General features: G+C 38.4%; 1 protein-coding gene across 3 annotated transcripts; it reads left to right on the forward strand.

Annotated features, from left to right (window-relative positions):
* The first annotated feature begins 1,003 nt into the window (after positions 1 to 1,003).
* LOC124303370 (uncharacterized) lies at positions 1,004 to 17,793 on the forward strand. 3 transcript variants are annotated; one of them, XM_046760498.1, is made up of 7 exons: positions 1,004 to 1,222; positions 6,569 to 6,751; positions 6,983 to 7,467; positions 8,884 to 9,015; positions 15,282 to 15,703; positions 16,797 to 16,927; positions 17,112 to 17,793. In XM_046760498.1, exons 2-7 carry the CDS (start codon positions 6,571 to 6,573, stop codon positions 17,180 to 17,182), a joined length of 1,422 nt encoding a protein of 473 aa, XP_046616454.1. In that variant the 5' UTR covers positions 1,004 to 1,222; positions 6,569 to 6,570; the 3' UTR covers positions 17,183 to 17,793. The 3 variants fall into 3 exon arrangements, with proteins under 3 accessions (XP_046616454.1, XP_046616452.1, XP_046616453.1); XM_046760496.1 differs by lacking the exon at positions 1,004 to 1,222 and adding an exon at positions 3,179 to 3,369; XM_046760497.1 differs by lacking the exon at positions 1,004 to 1,222 and adding an exon at positions 5,718 to 5,772.
* Positions 17,794 to 25,151: the final 7,358 nt, after the last annotated feature.

The following is a 25,151-nucleotide window of genomic DNA, read 5'->3' on the forward strand; positions in this document are numbered from 1 at the left end:
TCACGGGTTAAAAGGTACAAAAAGATACATGTGTTCTAACGATAAGGAGAAAAATTAATTAGTTCTCCATTCGGGATTGCTATAGCTTGTTTTCTAGAGAAATAAGTTAATGCAAATGAATAATCGAACAGCTTCGATACCTTTTCATTGTGTATACAGAATTTTGCACGGGTCTATGGATATTCAGTTTTCAAAGTTTCCGGAAGAAGAAGAAATTCTTTTAGTATGAAGCCTATTTCAATATGCCCAAGTCCAATATATCTCAAATTTCGAATCATTCATTACGCTTGTAAATTTACTTATGGTAAATTGTGATCGCTTTAATCAACGCACTTCGCTATGCCCAATAAAACACGGTCATATTTCCCTGGAGGTTCGAGAAAAAAAAAACCTTTGCTCAATTTGTTACGGCCTGATAAATTCCGCAGAGTGCCTGTAACATATTTCCAGTTTCTAACGGACGATTGTAGCCACACCGACCGCGGCTGCAGTGCGTTTGTATAATACAATAACCTTTCACCGTAGGTAAAATTAATTCTTCGTCAAACATTGGCCGTACTTCGTACAGCGTAATGTGCTGTACGTTAAATCCTCGCACCCGGACTAAACGACCGGTGTATACATAATTGTGTCGAGGCGACCTTACGAAGCCCCAGGCAAAAGACGATAATTCCGAAAAAGAATCCAGAGCAAAACGAAGAAAGAGAAAAAAACCCGCAGGCACGATTACGGCACGATCGTGCGTAGAACGTTCAGCAGGCTCGGTTTCTCAATGAAAGAGATCAAGGATCAAGGGTAGAGACAACAGCAGCGACCACAAAACACGCTCGACATTTCCTAGGGACTTTTCTCCGCGCGGTTGGCAGACTGGACGCGCGAGGCGCACGGCGATTGGCCAGCCGCCGCGAAACAACGGACGATCGCGAGATTGGCGGCCATGTTTCCTCGTTCGGCCGTGTGCTTACGCAGTTGGTCTCTTTCCGCAGCGCCGACGGACGACTGCGACGACTCGGAAATCGAGTGAACGCAGCCGCGAAGCAAAGCGCAGCGAGTCGGTAGTTGGCGGCTCGAGCAGCTCGCAATAAGCAGAGTCGGTCGGTCAGTGGTGATAAGATTAAACCGTGGTTTAAGAAAGAAAGATAAGCTGGCGGACTACGAGAGGAAAATTCTCGATTGCGGGAGTATGGAGTAAAGCCAGACCGAGTCCTCGGGCCGACGAAAGGTAGGACAATCGGCGAAAACCCGAGCGGAATCCGTTCGAGCTGTGAAAGCGCAACGCAGACGCTTCCAAGCTGTTTAGTTCGTGAACGTCAGCCAAGTGTCAGTGAACCCGTGCAACACGCGGCCGCAGTCCGCTCTTCTTCTTCGTTTCTTCTCCGGCCGCAGATAACGAATCGTACGACGCTGTACCGTCGAATCGTACCCAAATTACTCGACTGACTTTGACAGTCGAGTGTCGAACCCCAATTTCCTGACACGAGAAACGACGGCTTCTCGTCATCTGTTACGTGCGCGAACACCCTGCGCACACGCGTGCACTCAAAGGACACGTGCATCCCGGTTCCTACTCGCCAATTTCAAAGAGGCCAAAGGTCCTGCAACTTGCTGCAGTTGCTGCAGACAAGTGTTAGCTCATCCGGTGAATCGATCATTGATCACGATTAAACGAGATCCGCAAACTGCACGCAAATTAGCTTTAGAGGGATTGCGGTGTCGTGTTTTTTCATTGACATATTCACGTTGATAGGGGGACGAGACGGGAGAGTAAATTAAAAATTAAAATAGAGGGCATATTAATATGTGGCTTTAATAAGATATGACTACGTAATTTTCAATCCCTTGTAATCGTTACAAAAAGCCACGCTCGATCACAAGTGGTCGATATGGATGGCAGATTGATGGCGGATTGATGACCCACTAGCTTAATAAAATTACATAAAATCAGCCTTAGCCGATTAACAAGGAGCATGAAAGAAATTATAAACTGTAACAAGATATGCACCTCGGGTTTTGGATGAGTGGAAAGAGAAATACACGTTATAGAGTATCGTTAATCCCACCTTCAGTCCTTTTTTCCTTAATTTACGACAGTACCGACGCACTAATGAGTATCTTTTATCGGACGAAAGGAACCGCGTGTGTTGGGCATGAAGCGTGTTGTCATGTTCAGTGCGAATGGTTGAGTTCATGAGTGGTCGCTTTGACGCGTGGCTAATCTGTTTCTACTATCTCGCGATGTTTTATTTTGATCTTTTTACCACCTCCAGATGCTTTCATTGTCACGTTCCGTTTTATTACCTTCTTCGGTAGCTTTGAACCACGACTACAAACGGCTGGCCTTCGATAGATTTTAATGCTTTAAAGATTAGACATGTTCTCGTTTGTGATGAAACCAGCGCACGATCTTGTATTATCAGAACAACTTAAGTTAATAGTTTTCAAACTTGGATACCTACGGACAATTTGTACTTTTGCGCCGAATTACCAACATTATACGTACTTCGAAATTGAATATTAGAGAAACGTTTCTGTTCTCTTCTCTAGCGTATTCTATTCGTTGTTATTGGTGCAAACGTAATACAAAACAAAAAACAACCGACTTGTGGAAACAACGATCATCATCAATGCGGTTCAGAAATAAAAGTGGAAATGTATTTTTCGGTATAACGTACACTTTAGTTTGCGCTCATCCAGCTCAGCAAAATTGTTCGATTTCATTATAATTTATAAGCATTAAACCAGCAACTTCTCTGCAGATTAAATTAACACGAGGCTGAAGTTAGCAACGTTAATGTATCCAGACTTTGAAACAAAAATTATTAACCCGCACCTTTAGAATACATGAAAAAAGTTGAATTTACTAAATTTGAGTTTTTTGATGCTGTATCAACAGTTCGCTAAATTTCAAGTAATCCCAAAGCTGCAAAATAACGACTTATTTCAAAGATGCATCATTACAAGAACGTTACTAACTTCAACCCGATAGGTTAACCGCGTTATTTACTCTGTCGATCGATCGCAGCGCCCCCACTACACACGTCTCTTAATTTTTCGTCTCTTTCCCCGTGTTACACATGTTACACATGTTACACATGTTCACAATTGGCTCCACGTCTCCGTTTCCGACAAACCTGGTTTGCCACTTGGTGGCAGTATAGCCGCGAAGGACAAATAACTGGTAGAACCGAAACGGCGGCTTCGATCTCAGTTCGATTCTTACTCCTGAGCGATCGCAACCCGTTCTTTTAATTAACCGTCGCGGACCAGTTCGAATTTTGAAAATGTTACCGCTACTCAGGCACAGAAACCGGACGGCGAGCAGCGACGAGACGCCGGAAAATCCAGAGCCGGATAACCCGAAACACGAATGTAATTATTCGACGCATAGTATCAATTCAATTCCCTAAAACGATGTAATGGGATAGAATTAACGGGTTGTGTTTGCGCACAATACTCGTCTCAAGTTTGCGATTCGAGTATTCTCGACCGATCACGGACGGACGCCTTTCTTCGTTTGTTCTTTCGGCCCTCTTCAAGTACGGACAAAAGACCAAGTATTTACCGTCCGCTTTGCTAGGCCCCGGTAAAGTATGGCCCAGTTGTGAATATGTACGGCAACACTGACTACGTGGCTCACAGGCGCGGGTGTAAAATATCGAGCTGCAGTATTAGCGGGAGAAAAGACACCTCTGGAGCACTTTATTATTCGAGTACTCGGCAAACTTAACACACTCTGTTTAGAAAATTTCCTGAAATATCGTCGCACCGAAGTACTCTTTCACTCCATATTATAGTATCAAAATCACCAATTTGTGTCATCCGAATTTTCTATTTCATTCGGGATTTGCAACGTTGAAAATCTTTGTTGAAAATTTCTACAGTAAGTCCATAAGATACATCCAAATTCCTCTACAATATCATCGGAAATTGGACCAAACCAGATGAATTTCCATGGAATATTTTCACTAAGGATATCTGCTGTAACGGTTGTTCAAGACGTGGAAAATAAACTTGTTGATTGTGAAATTATCGTAAGAAATATTTTCTACGATGTGTGATCAATTTCTGAAAGGCAGAAAATGCGGATCGTCAAATTGCTCATCGCGGTTCGTTTTAAATGATTTAACAATCGTGGATCCGACTAATATTTTCAACGACTGCACAATCAGTTACAGCTTACAAGCAGGCAGACCGCTTTTGCCCGAAATGTCTCCAGGCTTTACAACTTGTTTAATATTTATATATCTATGCATTCGAAAGAGAAACGTTCCTCTGCATTATACCCGAACTTTTACTCATTCGATGTTATCCTTTCATTTAAGGGGACTAGGAAAGCTCTGACGGCTAAAAATGGGATGAAAAATTAAATGTCATTTATGATCGAGTGAGAAAATATACGCGATTTTCTTATCTTTAAGTTAATTGTCACAGTTTTGGCAATGACGATCAATGGTCTTAAAAATAAAAAAATCGCGTACGTTATCTCGATTGTTCGTAAACGCCATTCCAATTTTTACCTCATTTTCTTTACGCAAAAATGTTCGTAAAATATTATCCTAATACAATAGGTCAATGAGAAAAGATTATATTTTTCAATATTTTAAGCCTTCGTGGTCCCCTTAAAAGTAACCGAACCGACTAATGAAAAACAAAATAGTCGGATTTGCATAGATATTAATTACAGCCTACATGTGAAATCATTTCTTTCTGAAAAGGCTGCGCGAGTTTCGTTTCGCGAAAAGTTTTCTCTTCCTCAAGGCAGAATATATTCGTGTACATTTGTATATAATATTTCTCTTATGTACAACATCAGCATTCAAGCAAATCCTACGTATGATAAATATAAAATCTGTATTAATTATGTCGCGGCAAATGATTAGCGAAAATGTGATTGCAAGTGCGTTCTCTTTTTGTGCGACACACTGTTGATACATAAATTGCTCTACTGTTCCGAGCAATATCATCAATACTAGCCCGACAATATCATCGTGATCCACTGAAGCGCTGCGAAGCATCGCGATGATCTATACTTCGCGTTTAGATATGCATCTGATGCATATGATCGTTATCGCTGCAAATATGTTCATTCCAATGTTTTTCCACCATTCACATATTCGTACTCGAAAGCGTCACGTTTTTCATATAACGCTTCAAAAACACCCACATGACGATATCTTGATCGTTCCGACGTGTGTTATACGACTGTTTTTACAACCGACTATAAGATAAGTGTACCACTTATTGACCTTGTCCCAATAACTGTACCTATTTAGTCGTATCTGTTTGATCCTTGGTTCGAAAATTACCAAAAAATTAATTTTTAGCCTGAAACCTGCACAAATTCACAATTGGTGCCGTAAATTTATAATTTTGAAAAATAAAAGAGTCAATAATTGGGGCTAAACGTGTCAATAACTGGTAAACTTATCTTACGTGGCACGTTTTTTTTTTTTTATTCCAATCATTTGACTACACTAGTGACGACTTTTCAATATTCCTCAACTACCTCGATTGCGTGCAAACTCGACTCAAACAGCGACCAATGACAAACTTTATTTGCCAGAATCTTCAAGCGTCGACTACAGTCTGCGCTTCAGAGGGGCGATGAAGTACACGCGACATTTTCCAGCTGAAAAAAGTCGTCCGCTCATTGTCAGACCGGCTCCGCGTATAATCGCTAAGTAGGCAGTACGATACGTAATTCGCAATTTTCAACAGCTGTGTTCACCTTCATGGCGAGCGATCTGCGATTTGCAAATTTCTTCGAGAGCTGTATGGATCGTGCTAATTTTTTTTACAACAGTTTTGCTCCTCGTCACGAAATCTTTGATGCGTTTCTTTTTTTTTTTTAAGAATTGTGTATTCGCGTAGTATAAAAGTTACCTAATTCTCCGGAATTGAAAATGATTTGTGGTTTGTCATAGCTGTATTATCGATTGCAGAATTTTTTTTCACTCATTTTGCTTATTACGCTTTACGGTTTTTCTTCTTACACATGTTTTCTTTCTTTTTTTATGAAACATGAGAAAAAGTAAAAAAATTGTACAATATTAGATCTCTCGTATTAACAGATTTTATACCAGAATGTTAGCTTAATGGAAACACTCGGAAAGACGAACTCGTGTCCTCCACGTTGCAAAAGAAAGAAAAACATCGAGGCCAAAATTCATCGGTGAATTCGTATTGTAAAGCATTATATAAAACACTTGTGTTAATTCAACTGACTAAATAATGAAGAACACTCGTTGAAACGTATATATATAAATAATAATCCTATGAGCCCGGATATGTTGTTAATAATTCCATTACCTGTATGGAAAACGGTTGAAAATGAATTTCCCCAACAATTTTAATACGTTCTGTGAAACTCGCCGTTCATCGCCGGCAGATTATAGACAACCGAAGCTACATTTTCGATGAACGGTTGCCTATCTGCCGGGGCTGAGTGGAAAGTTTCACAGAAAACTCCAGGTTATAGGTCTAATTAAAATATTAATTTAAAGAGGGAAAAAAAAAAATAAAAAAAAATAAAATCTAAACTAATCTCTGTTAATAATTTGCCCCTCAGCGATGAACGGTTCTCGGCTTGGCAGAGGCCGTGGTGGCCGGCTCGCGGTCTACGCTGGAAGTCTTGTGGGCCTCCTGCTCCTGGTGATGGTGTATCGCGCAGCCGTCTCGGAGATGGCGAGACTTCGAGAAATCCACGTCCAGTGCACCCACGACAAAGAATCGTTGGCCGCGCAGTTTCAAGGTAAGATAACAGAAAGAGAGAGATAGATAGATAGAGAGAGAGAGGAGCGCTTATTTCAAGAACAAGGTAAACCATGAACAAGATATGAAAAACTTTCAATGGACAAATCGGCAATGATTTGACCAGAGTAAAAATGTAAAAGTGAAACTACTATAATCGGGCACTATATAGCAAACAGCAGTTACGGTAACTGTATGAGATTTAACAGAAATACACTATGATGATCCGCAGTGATATCCGAGTACAAGATGAGAATTGAGAAGTCTCTGGCGGATGAGAAGAGCGCGAACGTTGCCGCGAAGCAGGAACTCGAGCATAGGGCGACGATCGAGAAATCGCAACGGGACAAGGATCTCGTGGAAGCGAATCACAGGTACAACTCTTTGGACCAGGAATTCAAGACCCTCAAGACCCAGTACAAGGATTATCTTGACGAGTGCGCGATGAAGCAGCAACAGGCGTCCGAGGAGAAGACAAGGCTCGAAAACACTTTGCAGGAGCTCAGGACCGAGGTCCAGCGGGCGCAGGAAGACAGGGACGCGGCGAAGAACAGCCTCGAGAACTTCAAGAACAAGTATCTTACCGTCGAAACGGAGAAGGGCCGGTTCGAAAACATGTACAACGACATGGTCAAGACCAATGAGGCGACGGCCATGGAGAAGCAGAAACTCGAGAAACATGTTCACCAGCTCAAAATTGAGCTCGAAGATGTGAAGGTGAGTTCGATATCTGGTAATGCGTGTCGGTGTTTGAAAGGAGGTTGCGATAGTTCGGAAAGAAAAAAATGGCCGGATGCTAAGTTTGTAAAGACGTGATTAGACGCGATCGGAGTTAAAATATGTAACGGATAAAAATCATTCGTTTTGTGCAATGAATTTTTTCAGTTTCGGTAGGTTATTTCGACTATCGATGGGTCCGTGTGCTGTATGGATCAGGAGTTAGGAAAGAAGAAAAAAAAAACTGTTTACGAAAAATTCCAGCAACGCTGTTTGTGCCGATGATCGTAAACACGAATGAAACATCATTCCTGTTATGTGATTAAACATAAGCTGAGATGTAAAGAATTTGAGGAAAGGTTTTATCATCAGAAATTTCAAAATGATTACACTACGGTGTTTTTCATCCAATTTATTGTTAGATGTTTTCTGGCACGTTTTGACCGATGATCAGATTCTCATAGATTATCCGAAAATTATTCGAGAAATCTTACAACAAGTACAGTTGTGACGAACAAATGTGATGTTGACGAAAATCTTTTGTATTTTCCTCAGACAAATCTATTTTTATCCACTGTGGAGATAATATTTGTAAATTTTTATTTTTTCACATCTACTCGTGTAATCAATGAAATAAACCGGAAAACTTTGCAATCGGATGAAAAATATCAGAGTTTTTGGAGAATTTCAAAATTACTGATGATAAAAGCGTTTTTTAAATTTTTGATGAAAGGTTTTGTGGTCAAAACCTACTTATCTTCATGTCCTTCACGTAGTAGGGATATTGTTTCTTTTGTGTTCATTATCATTGGTGCAAATAACATTTCTGGACAATTTTTAAGCGATTTTACGTCTTTTTTTCCGACTTCTGATTCAGACGGAACGGGCTATTCATCACTTACGATGATATGTATACTTGGGGACAATGAATTTGAGACGGCTTATTTTTTACACTAGACAGTTATGTTGGCAGCGCAGAGAAACTTACAGCGCCATAGTCGGCCGAACGCGAAACAAACTCAATCTCGATAAACATAACATAATCCATGACCGTCGAATCTAACCTTAAAATACTGCGAGGATAATGACTTGTTGGATTGGCACGTATTCTAAGGTTAGATTCGACGGTCGTGGGTTATGTTACGTTTATTGAGATTGAGTTAGTTTCGCGCTTGGCCGACTATGGCGCTGTAGGTTTCTCTGCGTTGCCGAAATAACTGTCTAGTGTAAAAAATTAACCGTCTCAGATTCATCGTCCCCAAATGTACATACATTCGATCTAATTCTGTTTTCAAATTTCCTTGCAACCGTGAATCCTTGAGTTGTTTTGAGATCCTTTAAATATAATTTTTTCACGATCGTGAGAAAAGAATTTCAGATTCTTATGAACTAATTTTTCTCTTTCTTTTGTCGCAGAGATCCTGCGGTCAGCCCGCCGCACCTCCGTCATTTGTAGGCGAACCGAACGGAGCGGCGCCGAAGGAGGCGGAAGGGGGCCAAGACGCTGGAGCAGCAATGAACCTGGCGAAACCGCCGGCTCCGCAACAGGTAAGTCCGCCCAGTGACGGCGCCGGGGGTCCACCACAGCCGATTCAGCCGCCTCAGAACCACGTCCCAGTTCGTCCCGAGGACGGGGCGCAGGTTGACCCGGCGAGCAACGTCGGATTCGAGGTGGACGAAGGGGTCGTCGTACCGGCTGGGCCGAACGCGGCGGAGGAGCTGGATCGCGCGGCCCTGAACGATAACGGGAACAAACCGCCCTCGGAAAACGTCGCCGACAATCCAAACCAGAATAACGCAATACCGAACTCGGGAAACGCCGGTGACAACGACGGAAACGTTCTAGCCGCCCCGAATCTCGCACAAAAAACGTCGAGCGCCGGGCCTCCCGGAGACGGCAATCCTCAGGACGTTCCGAATGTTCCTATAGTCAAGATCGAGGACCAGGGTCAGGTTGTTCAGGACAGACCCGAGACGCACTGATCTTATACCTGGCGAAATAACCGGAGCGCGGTTTATAGGCGATTCGTACCACGGTGGTTGATTTTACGATGTTGAAGTTAGAAACGTCAGCGTAAATCCAGAGCGACTAACTAATACCTGAAAAACCTGGGATCTGGGGATTTTCTTTTTTTTTTTCGTGGAAAAACCTGAAATTCTTGGGGAGTTTTTTTTTTATTCTTCTCATGGAAAAGCCTGAAACCAATGAGAATGTAGTTGGTAACGTTAACGTAATGGAACATCACGGGGGGAAACTATGGAAAAATCATTATTGAGTAACTTTATAATGAGTTTCAAGGAGTTGACTTTGAAAAAGATGAGTATAATCTGTTCATCGTGGTTCTCTAAATTTCAGGTACCCCTTAAGGTGTGAAGTAACGATTTTTCCTAAACAGGCATCGTTACGTTACCATTACCAACTTCATCCGCATTGAAATCGTAGAACATTTTTTTTTTTTTTTTCTTGCTGTACAAAAATTATTTTACCTATGGAAAATAATGGGATAGAAATAAATACCAAACAAAAATACTGAAAATTGTCGACAAAAAAGATAATGTGAGAAGTATAATGATTTGCATTATTTGAGCAGTCCATGAATAAGGATCGGTACTTCAGATTCACATGGAAAATGATAAAAATTATCTGAAATAATCTGAAATTTTTAGGGAATTTTGGTGCCATGTTTTAGTCAACACTCTGATAACAAGACTTTGTAGGGGGAGATTCGTCATTTTCCATTTTTAAAATACTTCTGGAAAGTTGAGTCTGCAAAATGTTTGATCACACGTCGCTTTATGATCGTTTAGTGTATTCCTAACCATCCTAAAGTTGTGAAATTATGATTTTTCTCTGTCTTCTAAAAAACGGATTGCTGCAATGACGTTTCGAACTTGGAAGATCGTGATTTTATACCGCTGAGTTCCCCTCCACTCGAAATCACGACGTAGCTCGCGAATCACTGAATTCTATCGTGCGATTGTATACGTTCAATATCCCGAATAATAATCAACCGATGTAATTATACATCCGCTCCGGTTTTTCAAGGGAAGATTTATACTCACTTGTCGAGTACTTGCCACGTACCTACCTAACTTCGCATCTTGTCATATAATTGGACGCTTATATTATACGGGATCGATTTTAGTTACCCCAGTTTTCATAACTCTGCGATAATTATATACATTCCTTGCGTCTCTCGTCAGTTTCTCGTTTATCCTTTCTTTCCTCTTATCGTCTTCTCTATCTTGTTTATTTTTTCAACACAGCCGCAGGGTTTTTTGATTTAATTTTCAAACACTTGAATTACAAATGTCGAGCACCGACGAAACTTCACTTACAAAGGTCAAAATATCACCCAAAACAAATTTCATCCCGATCCACAGCTGCGTGTTATTTCATACCTTTATGTTCAAACTTGAATGATACTATTTTTAGTGTTTGAAACTTCGTCTCAAGGCCTCTGTGTTTGTCTTCGTAAAAGCACGTCTTCGAAACACTTGCGGTCTTTTGGAGGACTGATATTTTACCCTGACCTTACATAATAAATCATAATAATAACATGAGCATTAAATTAGAATTTTACGAGTTCTGCTTATTATATACATATGCTAGAACTTATTTTTATATCAATCAAACTGTGCAGTAACCTGAATCAGAAAATTATAGGTACATAAAATATCGATTAACTATAATAACGTAATGCATCGTTATACAAATTAAACATATAATTTGTAATATACAAAGATACACGTGTAATAATTTTCCGCTATTGTTTCTGCATTCTCACAGATTGTTTATACCACAGATAGTAACTATTGTATGTATGCACCTAGTTATTATTTATACTATTTACTTCGCCATGTTATATTAATGTAGAACAGGTGGCTTTGGGATGTGATTTGCGACTTTCCCCTGCATTACTTGTGTAATCGTTTGTCTCGTTTAAATGGCTGGAAAACCGCTATTTAGTTTGTAGATTATTCTTCCCGCAGGGCACCTTGCATGACACATTATTATGTATGTATATTAATACCGACTAACCGTGGCTGCAATATACTTTTCTGTTCCTTACTTCTCTCTTTATTTTTTAGTATCTCGATTAGAAAATTTCCGTAATTCGAGCCGGATGTTTGATTGAATTTTCGAAACAACCTCGTTCTTTCTCTGTTATCCCTCTCTTTCTCTAATTAGTCATTGTTCTCTCATCCTATCAATAATTTGATTGATCGATTATACTCTCCTGAAAACAATCAAACGGTAAGAAATCTCTAAAACCTGCAAAGTTTTTCACTCTGCAGTTGTCTGTAATTTAAATTTTTCGGTAAAAGAACAAAGAACCAGGTATGAATAATAAAAACGTTAAACAACTGCACATAATGTTTGATAATTGGCGATACATATAAATCAAGTTTCATATACGCAATTACCAAAAATGTCAACATCACATGACAGAGAAGAGATTTTAAAAAATTTCGATTACAGAATTTGCGCACATCTAATTCCATTTAATCTGATAACAATTAGTATGCAATAATTGAGTTGAAAAAACTTGAGGCAATTTTTCAGCACAAAAATACATACCCACACATATGCACCCATATATACATATATATATGAAATATATATATATGAGCGAATAAAGACCCTGTGTAAATGAATTAGCTGTCTTTTCATGTACAATGGGAATCGTGAAACGACAAAGAAAGGTGAATTATATATCCTTATATATTTATATAGATTGATTATTATAGAGTGAACGAAGGACGTGCTACGCCTTGAATGTGCCTGTACATCTGTGTTACTTAAAATATTATAAATAATAAACTTTTATCATTTCTACTTGCTTGCGTTTTTTTTTTACTTATCATATATGATATATATCAATATATATATATATATATTGTACATACATGCACCCGCACCTAACTAAATACAGCTACGTGTATATAGTATATTATGTACGTACTGATATAGCGTGTCAATCGTGACGTAGGTTCTTCAAAAAAAAAATTTTTTAATTTTTGAACTAAAAGCAATTTCTCACCAATTTTATTTCTCTGTATTTTATATTTATTTTCTTTTATTATTAACGGCATAACGTTCAAAATTTGGATCAGATTCGATTGGTTTTACTTATTTATTAACCTAATGCTTGCACGTTTACGTTCTGCAAACGATTCTTGTGGTGCTATTTTCGTTGATAATAATTATGTAATTCAGTGGTTGTAGTAACTAGATATTTAATTAACCTCGAGCTTGCTCATGCACGATTTTATCATGTGACAAGGCATTAATTTATTAATTTAGATACTGTAAACATTTTTTTACATTTCAAACTATTTGATAAATTTATCACTTTTTCTATCTACTTTTGATGAACCTTATTAATGTAATATACACGTATGCGTAACCTTGTTTATAATATGCTGCTACATCTTATTACAGTTGTTTACTTGCGATTCTTTATAATTTTTGTCTGTTATTTGTCGCTTCTTTACCCAATTTTGTTTCAATTTTTGACGTTGAACGCATTTTTCATAAAAAATACGTTTTAATATCGGGAATAAAATGCAGTCGAAAGAATAATGTTATTTGTTTGGCTTCAAAAGAGGTGTAATACAATGAATACAATTTCTCTCGATTACACGTTTAAAATGATCGCTTCAATTATTCATAAATGATGTACGCGTACGAAGCTGAAATTTTTATAGTTAAATATAACACGCCGAATGTCGCCAGCAAACTTTTAATGTTCAATTACAGCTGAGCAAGTATAAAGTTAGAGTCAACAATTTACCGCGAACAAATAAAACCGGCAAAGTCTAACCAGCGCTCAACGGTTTTTCAGGAAGCAAATTTAATAACTCGTTTAAAACTTTACTAATATAAAAACGATTCGTTCATCTACCTGAATAAATTTTGCCAAATACCATATTCGTTTATTATTTTCTCGAAATATCTCTTCCAACATTTACCTGCGTCTCGGTGAAACAATTCATATATTACTTCGGTACAATTTTACGGTAATTTATAATAACTTACGCTGTTATATTCAGAATTGAAAGATTTATCAGAAAAATACTGATAATCACGTAAGTAGTAAAATTGTGCATGATTTTATTTAAAACAGTGCCAAAGCTTCTAATCTTATAATTTGCATGAAAATTCTTTTGCATCTGGTTGGGGAAAAAGAGAAGAAGAAAAATAAAACCATACACCCGTCTTAGCCTTAGAATTATCGCAGAGTTCTCGTAAACTTGGAGAAATGATAAAAGTAAGGGAATATAAATTATCAACGATTAAAGTCACAAAATTTAACAGAGTTTTCAGTTACTTTTATTTTTTTTATTTCTTAGTTATAGCTTAGTGGAATTGAAAGAGATCATTCCACTTCCTTGTAAAACCCAAATTTGTAAGAACGTTGATTATGCAAATTTGGAATTGCATCAGATTTTCACGATTCTTGGTGAGATGTTACGTATGGATAGATAGTCTTTTAAAAAATCACTTCAAATCGTCGAAAGCACACGATAAGATGCAAGTCAACGGAATGTTGACGAATTGAAACAATTTTCCCTCTACCGCAAAATTTGCAACAATTTCGATGATTTTCAACGACTTTGGTTAACTTGACGATTCTCTGTTACTTCGAGAAATATTTCGATCATTCAAGCTTCTTTGGTTCAAGGATCTATGAGGTGAAAAAGCGTCGAAACAAAAACGTGGCGAAAGCCTTCAACACATTCACTGAAGCTAATTTAATTACATTCAACTATAAAACTTCCCATGATGGGGGAGAAAATGTTAAAATACTTAAATTCGAATATTAATACCTCAATATTTTACTTACATCATAGAAATTTCAATTTTTCGCCCCTAAAAACTCCATAATGCTTATCTGATTCTAATGAGCAATGTCTGATTTTATTCGTAACTGAATTCTCCACAGATCTTCCAAGTCAAATTATGATTAAAATCATGATGAATTACGATCAGTTGTTCAATTACAAGTTCAACATTTTTAAATTATTACGATTGGATGTAGTGATTTTTATCCACTAACTAAGGAGCTCAAGAAAGAATCTGCATCCAAGGCAAGTTGCAGGAAATTCGTTTACTAACAGAATGAGCTATTTTTCAATAGAATCTAAATAGACAAACTATACCGGCTTTTCGCTGAAAAAATAGTGCAGTAATGTGATTTCTTTAATGTCGGTAATAACAATGTTTTTTGTTGAAACGCTTTCATCTGGATCACAGTAACTTTCTCGAATCAGATTCAACTTGATCAGCTTCAGTTGCCTTGTTTAACTTAAATATTGTTACGTTTTTGATTCGACACATTTTTGTGCCGAGTCAATTTTTATAACAAGACAGTATTCTGTGTTTTTTGGGCTTGCTGATTACGAATCTGAAATCAGATTTCAAAAATTCAAAATGGTGGATACAATATGGCGGTCGAAAATTCCAAATTCAATCAAATCCAGTGCAAAGAATTCATTTACCAATAAAATGAGACATTTTTAATACAATCAGCCAAACTGTACCGGTGATTTTCGGTGAAAAAATATTAGAATAATTTAATTTTTTTGACGTTTACAATTGTAATTCAATATTGAAACGTATTGATCTGGATCACTGTAAATTTTTCGGAAAAGATTCAACTTGACGAACTTCACTTACCCTGTTTAACTTTCGTTGTGTTATATTTTCTATTCGCCAAATTTTTTACCCAGGTTCATACAACCTGAACGATTTAATTTTCACCCGTTAAATTCATGGCCCCCCTTATTCAACGACCTCATCCTTACAGAGCACGTCGACGACGATGCCGAGGTTGCGAGCAGCGCAGGTTGGCGACGGCTCCTTGAAGTCGAGTACGAAGGGATCGACGCAACCCGGAGAAAAGTCCTCTCCTGGTGTCCGGAAGGTGAAACTTCCCGCTGGAGTTCCGCCCATCCCGAAATTCGAGGCGGAAAGAAACCCCGCGGCAACGAATGGAGATAAAGTTGAAAAGGGCCGGGGCGATGCCGCCGAGCTTCCATTCGAGGAGGAAAAGCTCCAAGGTCCAGTCGCCGATAATCAGGTCGCGAACCCTCCTCATTTACCCGCCGCGCAACGTCATCCTGGGGAACAGGCCCAACCTCGCCAGGACAGCTGGGCCTGGCCCGCCAAAGTTGCCCCCGGGGTCCAGGAAATTGGCGACGAGCTCAGCAACAGGGAAAAGATACCAGGGTGAGTGTTGAATTCGGTAATACAGGTATCGATAAAAAAATGTTTGAATATTGTTGGGATTACGAAAAACGAGGTACGCGTAAACATTTTGCGCTGTCGTCGATCCTTTTTTGGTTATTGCAACGCTGAATCAGTTTCCGAGGTTTATTCTACTTTTTTAGTTAAACGAGGCTTTAACGTCAATTTATTCTTGCACAAGCGTTAAATTTTCGCAACAGTTGCAAGAAAATATAGCAACAGTGATCGTAATGAGAAAGAATAGTAACGGATACTAGACTTTCTGGTAACGGCTACGAAACTAATTTTCATTCTCTATCTAGAACTATACTTTTCGATCGTGGTAAAAAATGAAAATAGTTAAGGACCGAGCGGTAACCGGAATTAAAAATTTCTCTCAGTTTACGTTAAATTCAGTTCTGTCAGTGAATAGGGTTAAATATAATTTGGCATATACATATATGCGATTTTTAGTTGTTTTCTTTACATATTGTTGAATAACCATAAGAATTTATTTCACGTAAGGTTACCTGATCCATTTCACCTTTGTGTTTCGATTAGAAGATACGTTTTTCTTTTCTCCACTCCATCTGAAACTCTTCTTGCACACGGCAAGACGGAAGTCAAACTTGACACGGACTTGATTCTGGAATTAAAATTTCTACCAAAGTATCCTTGGAATTATTTTCGTAAAGTCAATAATCTAGCCACTTATAAAGACGGTTGAAGATAAAGTTCTGCGTACAAAGTAAGTAATTAAAACTTAGGAACCGTTTCGGCTACGAATTTCATTCAACGGACAAGTTTTGCAAAGAAGCGAGCAAATCAATTAAAAAAAAAAAAAGACAAACACAAATAAAATAAAGAATGTTTAATCTTCTCCATGCTTTCCAAATGAAAAAACTTCGGATTCCGAGGACGATCTTTTAATGTTGAATTTCAGAGGTATCCTTTCGCTGGGAATGCTTTTTTTTTTTTACTACCGAGGGCAAGTTTCTCAGGTCCAGATAAAGAGGAAAGGATTTTTCTTCCAAACGAAACACTCTGATGTACCAAATATTTGTATTGTTTGTTTTCAATGTTTTTCACTCTACAGGCTCGAAGAGACGGGGATTCGACAAATTGCTGACGGTGTTGAGTACGGTCAGTACGGTGCTGATTACGAGAAGGATTCGCCGATGAAAAACAACGATCTGCACTTAGAGGAAGGGGAAGAAGAGGGAGAAGGTGAGGAATAAGAATGAGTGTTCAATTTTATCACGTTTTACGAACCGCAATAATCAGTTAGCTGTAAAATTATTCCATATAAAAAACCAACTGGGAAATAAGCGAGAATTGAAATAATCCGTTGAACATGTAAGCCAAATTTTACGATATCGCTCAACTTTCTTATATTATATTTATTTTCAAGACGGAGACGACCCGCTGGACTATCCGATACTCGAGGGAAACAATATGAAGGCTGGAAAGAATCCGGAATGAGAAGCAACGATTTAAGAGGGGAAAAAAAAAAAAAATAAATAAAAATTTCCTACCAGAATAAATTAACGTTGAGTTACACGTCGCGTAGAGTGAGCTAATCAAAAAAGGAACAATAATAAATTTTGCGGTGTTGCGGGTGTGTCGGAACATGGCAAGAATGCTGATGGATAACGCAACGGAAAACCAAAAGGAGAAAAAAGCCATCCGATGTTAAATACTGAACTTATACGCAGTAGCGTAGCGATAATCGATGACGGTATAAAATAATGAGCGAAAAAATTCGAATAATAACGGTGAAGGTTTGACACTAACCAATTGAAACACAGTAATAATAACAATAATGTTAAATAACGATAGTGATTTTATAGAAGAATACATAGACTTATATCAGCGTAAACGAAAGAGAGAAGACGAAAGCGAGATAAAGCACTATTGTATAAAAAAAAAAGCAGACAAAATTTAATGAAAAATATTCCCAGACAAATAGTTATATACGGTTGATTGAATGGACTGATGATTGATTATAGTCTTGTAGGGAATAGACAGTATTTTTGTAGAAAAATAATATTGATAGCCGAGGAAAATGGATGAATGAGTTGCAGGGTGAGCAACAAAAAAAGAAATAACGGATTACCCAATTTTTTATAACGAATCGATTGTGACTGAATCTGATCACTGAGTTAATCGTGCGGATTTTTACTTTCTAGCCTTTTCACTTATAAATTTCACCACGTTTCATACAAATTTGTAAATGAATTCGTGACACAATTGTACAGATATAGAGTGCATAATTTCATATTGATTAAAGTGTTGGGAATTACGAGACGCTGTCAAATCGATAAAAGAAAAGGCGTCGAAATTTTCCACCAAATTCATACTGATACATAATTAATCGCATAGTTATTTATCATCATCGATAATATTAGCTTTAACTTATTTTATCTCAAGAATCAAAATCGCGTTATAAATTATCACGCATTACGACTATGAATTTTTTAGTTATTAATTATTTTTTTTTTTCTATTCACGGTGAAGATACCTTCGGAACTTATATTTTACACTTGTATTTCTTTTGAAACATTGTCTAAAAATCACGTGTAATATGCCGTGGCGTGAGTTGTTATTATACACGGTAAAAGCGATGATGCCTGTTACGAGATTTCAAGGATGCATATATAAATATTATATGTATATTATATATACTGTATTGTTGAACTAACACGAGGAGATTATTGCGTAGCGAATATTCCGATTTTTTTAGTAGGTTCAACTTCAGGATCGTTATTCGCCGTATATAAAGCCTCTCATTAGCATAATCAATTCTTCGCATATTTTGAATAAGGAAAAAATTTGAATTTCGTCAAAAGCGGCGAAAGCTTATTTGCGCACTTTTTCAGGAAATCTAATAATTGCGTATATCGATCCAACTTTGAAAGCTGAACGGTTGAACATTTTACTTTGTTTGCATTGTTTCTATTTCATCAAAGCGTTAACATTCTATCGTAATTATTTCGACGTAGCTTATAAATTGGTTTATTATCTTTCGTATAATTTCTTCTTCTTTACCTGGAAAAGAAAAAGTCCGAAATATTTTTAATAATTCGTAATTACGTGATATGCAGTAATCTCAACCTACGAACAAAACTAGACGCACTATGCACTGTAAATAATGTTCTTTTTTTCGTAATAAAATTGTAAACGTTATAACCTCAACAGTCATATGAATACCACGCACTCGTTCCTAGAGTTACAACAATTTCTTCTGAATTTCGAATAAATCAGATTCTGACTCATGGTCGGAGTTTTCAGGTTTCAGTTGGAAAGTTCAGGATAGAAAATTTAATATACGACAAACGTGATTTGTAAATGTTCAGAGAATGTTCAAGTGATGATATATTTAAGCGCCACAGAGAATAACGAGGGCTTGCACCATATTTGCAGATCATATCTGCTGATCTCGTGACAAACGGGCAAGTAAGCGATAAACTGAACGAACCTGCACCTTGTGACACATGACGCATTTTTACAAGATGGCAACAACAGCAGGTTGATATATTTACGAAGGTGACACACACTGTTACACCCGCTTAAACATTAGCCGTGTTTCCTTGCGCCATGCAATCGCAAACAGCAGCAGTGCAGTATGTAATTTGCTTACATTGAGATTGTACTCAGAAATGAAACGGTAATGAATCACAGAAATGGTCGTTGTTCATACAACGGCTGTACGATACAACGATAACGTCTATTATTAGTCGAATAAATCGCATTTATATAACGCAAGCATATTACACGCGCCTTTTTCGTGCGTGTTTTCCGTACACAGAACTTTCCGTTTCTATGATACTAGAGTGAGTCTGAGAATGCGCATGCGCGGAGTACAGAAAAGACCACTCTTAAGTCCTAGGAGTGAAAAGTGGTCCTTCTTGCACTCCGCGTATGCGCAGTTGCGAACAAATCTGACATACGCGATCCTAACCTCTATTTCGTACTTCGTGAAAAAACCCGTAACATACTTTCGTTATATAAAAAAATCGTATGCAACAAAAAGACAACCGTCCTTTCGCATCGCGTGTTTGCAATATTCGTCTTCGACTTCAGCTACGACTCATATTGCAAAGTCGCCTTCTCGTTACACAATATAATATTTCTAACCAATTTAACGAATCCACACTATTGCATTTTCAAATTACGATACCAAATCGGTATCGGAATCCAAAGTTTGGGCGTGACTAAAGTAAGATGGCGTCGTTTCATCAGCTGATCGTTTTACGGAGATTAGACGAATGTAAAGGCACGTGAAACTTTGTGCAAGCACTTGAACTTCTATTTTGTTACAATAAGTCGGTACAGGGTAAAAACCGTCATGAAAAATTAATTTTAAAATTAAATATGGCTCATTCGGAGCGATTTGAAATCCGCCGTCAAACGGGAGATTTAGGTACTTTGGACCCCGATGTGATTTACTCTCTCATTAATCGCCGGTTTTTTTTTTAAATCGCGTGCACATGTAATTGTGTGATGTAATCTTTCGTCTCTCGTAATCGCCACTTTGGCACTTTGACCTTTTCACGACTGTGAAAAGAAAAAAGATTGAAAACATAATCTCAAACCAAATAACAGAGCTGAAAGCTGAACCGATATAAATATTGTCACTTGTCTTGCGTTCGGAAAGTTACTCGATCAATGTTAACACTGTAACAAGATTGATTAACACAATTTTATGGTTACTTACCGATTAGTATTTTGATATTTCATTTGTATTTTCCCAGTAATTTGTCTGTTGAAAAAAAAAGAAAAAAAAGAAATAGTAGAGTAAATAAAGTCTTTTATCGTTATAAATTCAAGGAATCGATTATATCGACTCGTAATTCGATCCAAATGCGAACGGCTGAATTGCATGGTTGTTTGTGCAACGCTTTTCGCGGAAACGAGGAATGCGAATAAAGTGCAAACGCGATTCGCATACTTTAATATCGTCGCACCAGTTCAACTAACTATCAACAAGATCCACACGATTCGCAATACCTTTGCAATTATTCGCGACGCGACTAGTTTCTGGTGTTTGCACACGCAGATTAAGGCGAGGCTATAAATCCGTCGCCTACTTTGCGTGTGAAGATATTCACCGAGTACAGATTTATACTCAGCACCGTTTGAAATAGGCGGTAATGAATTTGAACGATCTGTAAATTTCTCTTTTATTATTTTCATCGCTCGTTGCTTACGACTCGCAATTAAGTCGTCAGCTTTGGTCATTGACATTGGTCGATTACAGTGAACGGCTGTCTCATCCCAAGCAGCCCAAGGCACATATTAGCCAAGGTTGTAAGTCTTTGGAACAGAAATGAAAGGTGCGCGCAACGTTAATACATCGGGATAATCTTTCGTTGCCATTGAAAATTTTTTCTTACGAGATAGAGAAACAGCTTATAACTGCATGGAAATTCGTAATAATCGTCACTAGGAAAAGAAAAAAAAAAATATTATTTCCCTGCATTAGCTTATGCGAAAAATAGCCTTCATTTAGTAAGCAAGACACTGACGCGAAATAAAGGATTTTTTCAATGTCCGCGCAGGAGAAAAATTCCCGCATAAAGAATTTCTGATCGATGCTGAATCGCTCGCCTTTTTCGCACAGCCTACTGTTATATGCAAAGTTTTTAGTGCGTGTAATATCTACTCGGGATCAGACGAGTCGTAACTACAAGCATGACTCAAGATCGCAGGTTAAGTTACGTAACAAAGTGCTCGGATATTGCGTCTTCTTATCTCTCAAGTCCGGCGAGTTTGAATATTATTATAACGAGATGATAGTTTCTTAGAAAATTCTTAGCACGTTCGTCGTCATTAGCAGTTATCCACTAATTTTGGTTTGACGGATAGCCACGATAATTGTGCTCAAAACGTGTGTTTTCTGCACATATTACAGCTTCTTTAATTTCGAGATTAGCACAATGATGCGCGATGTTGATATTGTTTGCGAAATATTTTCGTTTTGTGACGAGTTTCAAGGCATCGAATTTCAAGGAATTGTTAATATATTTTTTATTTAAATTTATTTATTCATTTGCGACATTTCTTCGAAAAAATTGTGACTTCATTCCGTATACCTGAAGCACCTTCTCGAAAAAATGCACGTGGTTATTATTCTACTCATATCGACTGCGTGATTTCTCTATAAATAAATTGCAGCAACAAATGATAATCCGAGAAATCGAAAAAATGGACGACAGTGAAACCAGGTAAACACACCGAGCTGCTTTAGCAGACAGGTGGAAAGTATAATATTACTTATTTATATTTATTTACTTAATTTATCTTCGTTTTCGAGAACATCGATTATCGCGTTGCACAATGTGATAAAAACTTGAAAAAGTCTCTGTGCGTGTTATCGTAACAACTTTACAACGATAAAAGTTTTTCAACTTTTCAACCTCAACACTGTCTCACTTCTAATTTAAAAATAATTTCTATCCCAAGTTCACAGGCCTCGAGCGATAAGAGTCCAGAATCTAATATTCCAGCTTAAAAAAAAAAAAAAAAAAAAACAACAAAAACATATCGAGTAAAATTTATTCACTTATTTCCACTTGCTTATCGGCCGTGTGTTTTCATCATCCACGAGATGCTCACAGAAAAGAGAAAGATAATAAACACTGTATGCGAGAGAGGAGTGCAAAAGTAAGTACTCTGACAAAACGGTATCGACGAATCGTAACTCACGTTTTACACGCACGGTTACGAGGTTGATTGTGACTCTCTTCATCAATTTATCGCTCGTCCAATTATACCGTCCATTTTCCTAATGAAGATGCTGATATTACAGCTCGGTTGTGTTACCACATGCAGAGAGAGAGAGTTTCCCGAAGGAGATAATTCGCTACTATCTCGCATCGTTTGAACCGTGAACGCCACTATCAGCTGTGTCAATCGGGGATCGAGCCAACAGGTTAACAAGATCTGGTAAACAACTCCGAGAATCGAAACATTCGTCGAGAAATTTCCATTTCGTTTTAATTTTACTGCCGATTTCAGGCCTTCGGAATACTCCGAAACGCTTCCATTTGCCAGGCCATGGCTTCGTCGAAAATGCGGATTCGCCGAACAAACGTAAAATAAAACCACGACCGTCAAAGAATATATCCACGCTTGATCTGGTTAACCTTTGTATCCGCGGTACAGAGAACGTATAACAGAAAAATGCGGAGCACAGCCTGCAGTCAGTGTGTTTGATCGGCTCTGTTCCCAGCTCTCTGTAAAAAAAGGTCAAGGAATATATTTGTTATGCATACCGACTGGGGAAACGAGATAAGGTAGACGGAGCTGGGCTCCCGGCTTTGCTGGTGACGAGGCAAAGCCGATGCGGATTTTGAAGATTTCGCATGTCTGCAAGCTTTCCACCCTCTGTCACCAACGCGTCTGCCTAGAAGATATCCTCTAAATATTTGCACAGCCCGTCGTAGGTACGTCGACTTTCATCTCGTCGCCGTTTAATGTTTACCCAACTTCAGCCGGGCGTCATGCGAGAAATTTTTTCAACCTACAAACCGAGGATACTTGTAAAGTCGAATTTTTTTGCGTTGGGATTTTGAAGCTTTAACTTCTTGTATTTTGAGTACCTAATATTAGTTTCCTGAGCAAAGTTCAACTTTGAAACCTTGGGACGCGATTGGTTATCGCAACTCTGTAACAGTGTCAAAAACCACGACCCTGTACCAAACTTCTGTACACTTCGCAACAATGTTTGCGAGGCGTGAAACAGTTGTGTACTTGATTCGATGCCTCTTCGTACAAGATTAAGCATCGTACTTAAACAGGTACCATTCCTCTTGAAAAGTCACGATTTTAATCTCCATATTGGGAACCATTGAAGAAAGTTCTTCTCGCAGGAATGAATCAGAACTCTTTTATTTCTGAATCCGCAAATTAGAAAATAAAAAATCTGTGCCGTCTATGAAGATACGTGATGATGGCTGCCAGGTGAGAATGAGATCTCGACTGAATTTAGAGGCTGTTGCAGATTTCTCTGACCTTTCTTCTCTCCCTCGAAGCACGACTGATCATCGATGTACGATCAGTTTAACGTACAGAGGCGAGAAAAGACCGACCGGTATTGACAAGCTTGGCACGTTTCGCTCACCTTGGAGTTTGAACGAGTGCAAAATATGCAAACTTGTACGCCGCGTTCTTCCCCGCTCATTTCTCGCCTTTCCATTGTCAAAGATTTATTGGCACAAGACGTGATCGTTTCCGAAAACCGCATAAGCGGTCGTGTCTGATCGAGAATCAGGAAATCTTGTTTTCTTCAAAGTTTTTGGATATCCAATATCGACTGCGGTGAATCATCAGGTTCGAATGTCGGGTCTTGTTTGATTGTTAGTTTTTTTCTTCTATTTCTTGCGTCGTTATTGACGACAGTAAACAGAGTACTTCACGGACAGTTCGAACTTCTTTGCGACACGTGTATTACATTGAAAATATCGCGGTTACTCATTGTAAGTTATTGCAGACTATTATTTTTTATGCCTGACAAAATACGCTGGGCCGTGCAAAACAAGCGAGTGAGGATCGTAACGAGGTAATTCTGACAGTTTAATCTTGTCTGAGGTCACATAACCGGATGGATCAGTGGTTTGACCGTGCCAAATTGAACTACTTACCTTGCTACGCACAAGAGATACTATAAGTGATACAAGCGTATTGTAGACGTAGATTTAAATTGTTAAACTGGTCTCCGCCTTCGCTCTTCCTCCAATCTCATAGCTTTAATTTGCCTTCGTATTATCAACGATTTACGGTCATGACGAATGGTTCAGGTTACCAAGAATCGGGGATTCTGACTTCGGTACTCGTCGTTACGTATAAAGGAATGGTTCAAGTTTCTTTTTCTGTTGCTTCTTTCCCTCTTCTCCAAAGTTTCACATCGCACAGTCACGTCGCATTGTCCCCAGAGGTGACGAAGATCTGAAGTTGGTTTAGGACGGAGGGCGAAACCGAGATTTGGAGGCTTATCAGGAAAACGGTCACCTGCGTCAGTTACGCGAGTAGAATTTTCGGCTAAGCTTCAGATTGCGGAGAAGAAGAACTGACGATCTCAAGAAACAAACCATCGTGTTATCTCGAATCGAAATGCGGATCACGATTGGCCTTGGGCGCTAAAAATTAAGTTTCGAGAAACTCGTTTCCACTATCTCAACAGAAGCCAAAAACTTCAATGCAATTATCGAAGCTCCGATGATGACCTCTGAAAAATCTCTAATTGTTATCGTCTCTCTTCCCAGTCAGAACATTCAACAACAACTTTCGGCTGTTATTCCCGCAACTTTCACCACTCGAATTTGAGCCTTTAATAATCCAAACCCGTCCATATTCTCCAAGAGGAAAGTAAGAGTTTGAAAAAAATCGCCTCTTCAAACCTGTTAACCATTCTATTTCGAACCGTGCACCTACGTAAAACCTACGAGTG

This window comes from Neodiprion virginianus, chromosome 4 (assembly GCF_021901495.1).
Source record: "Neodiprion virginianus isolate iyNeoVirg1 chromosome 4, iyNeoVirg1.1, whole genome shotgun sequence".
NCBI classification, from domain to species: domain Eukaryota; kingdom Metazoa; phylum Arthropoda; class Insecta; order Hymenoptera; family Diprionidae; genus Neodiprion; species Neodiprion virginianus.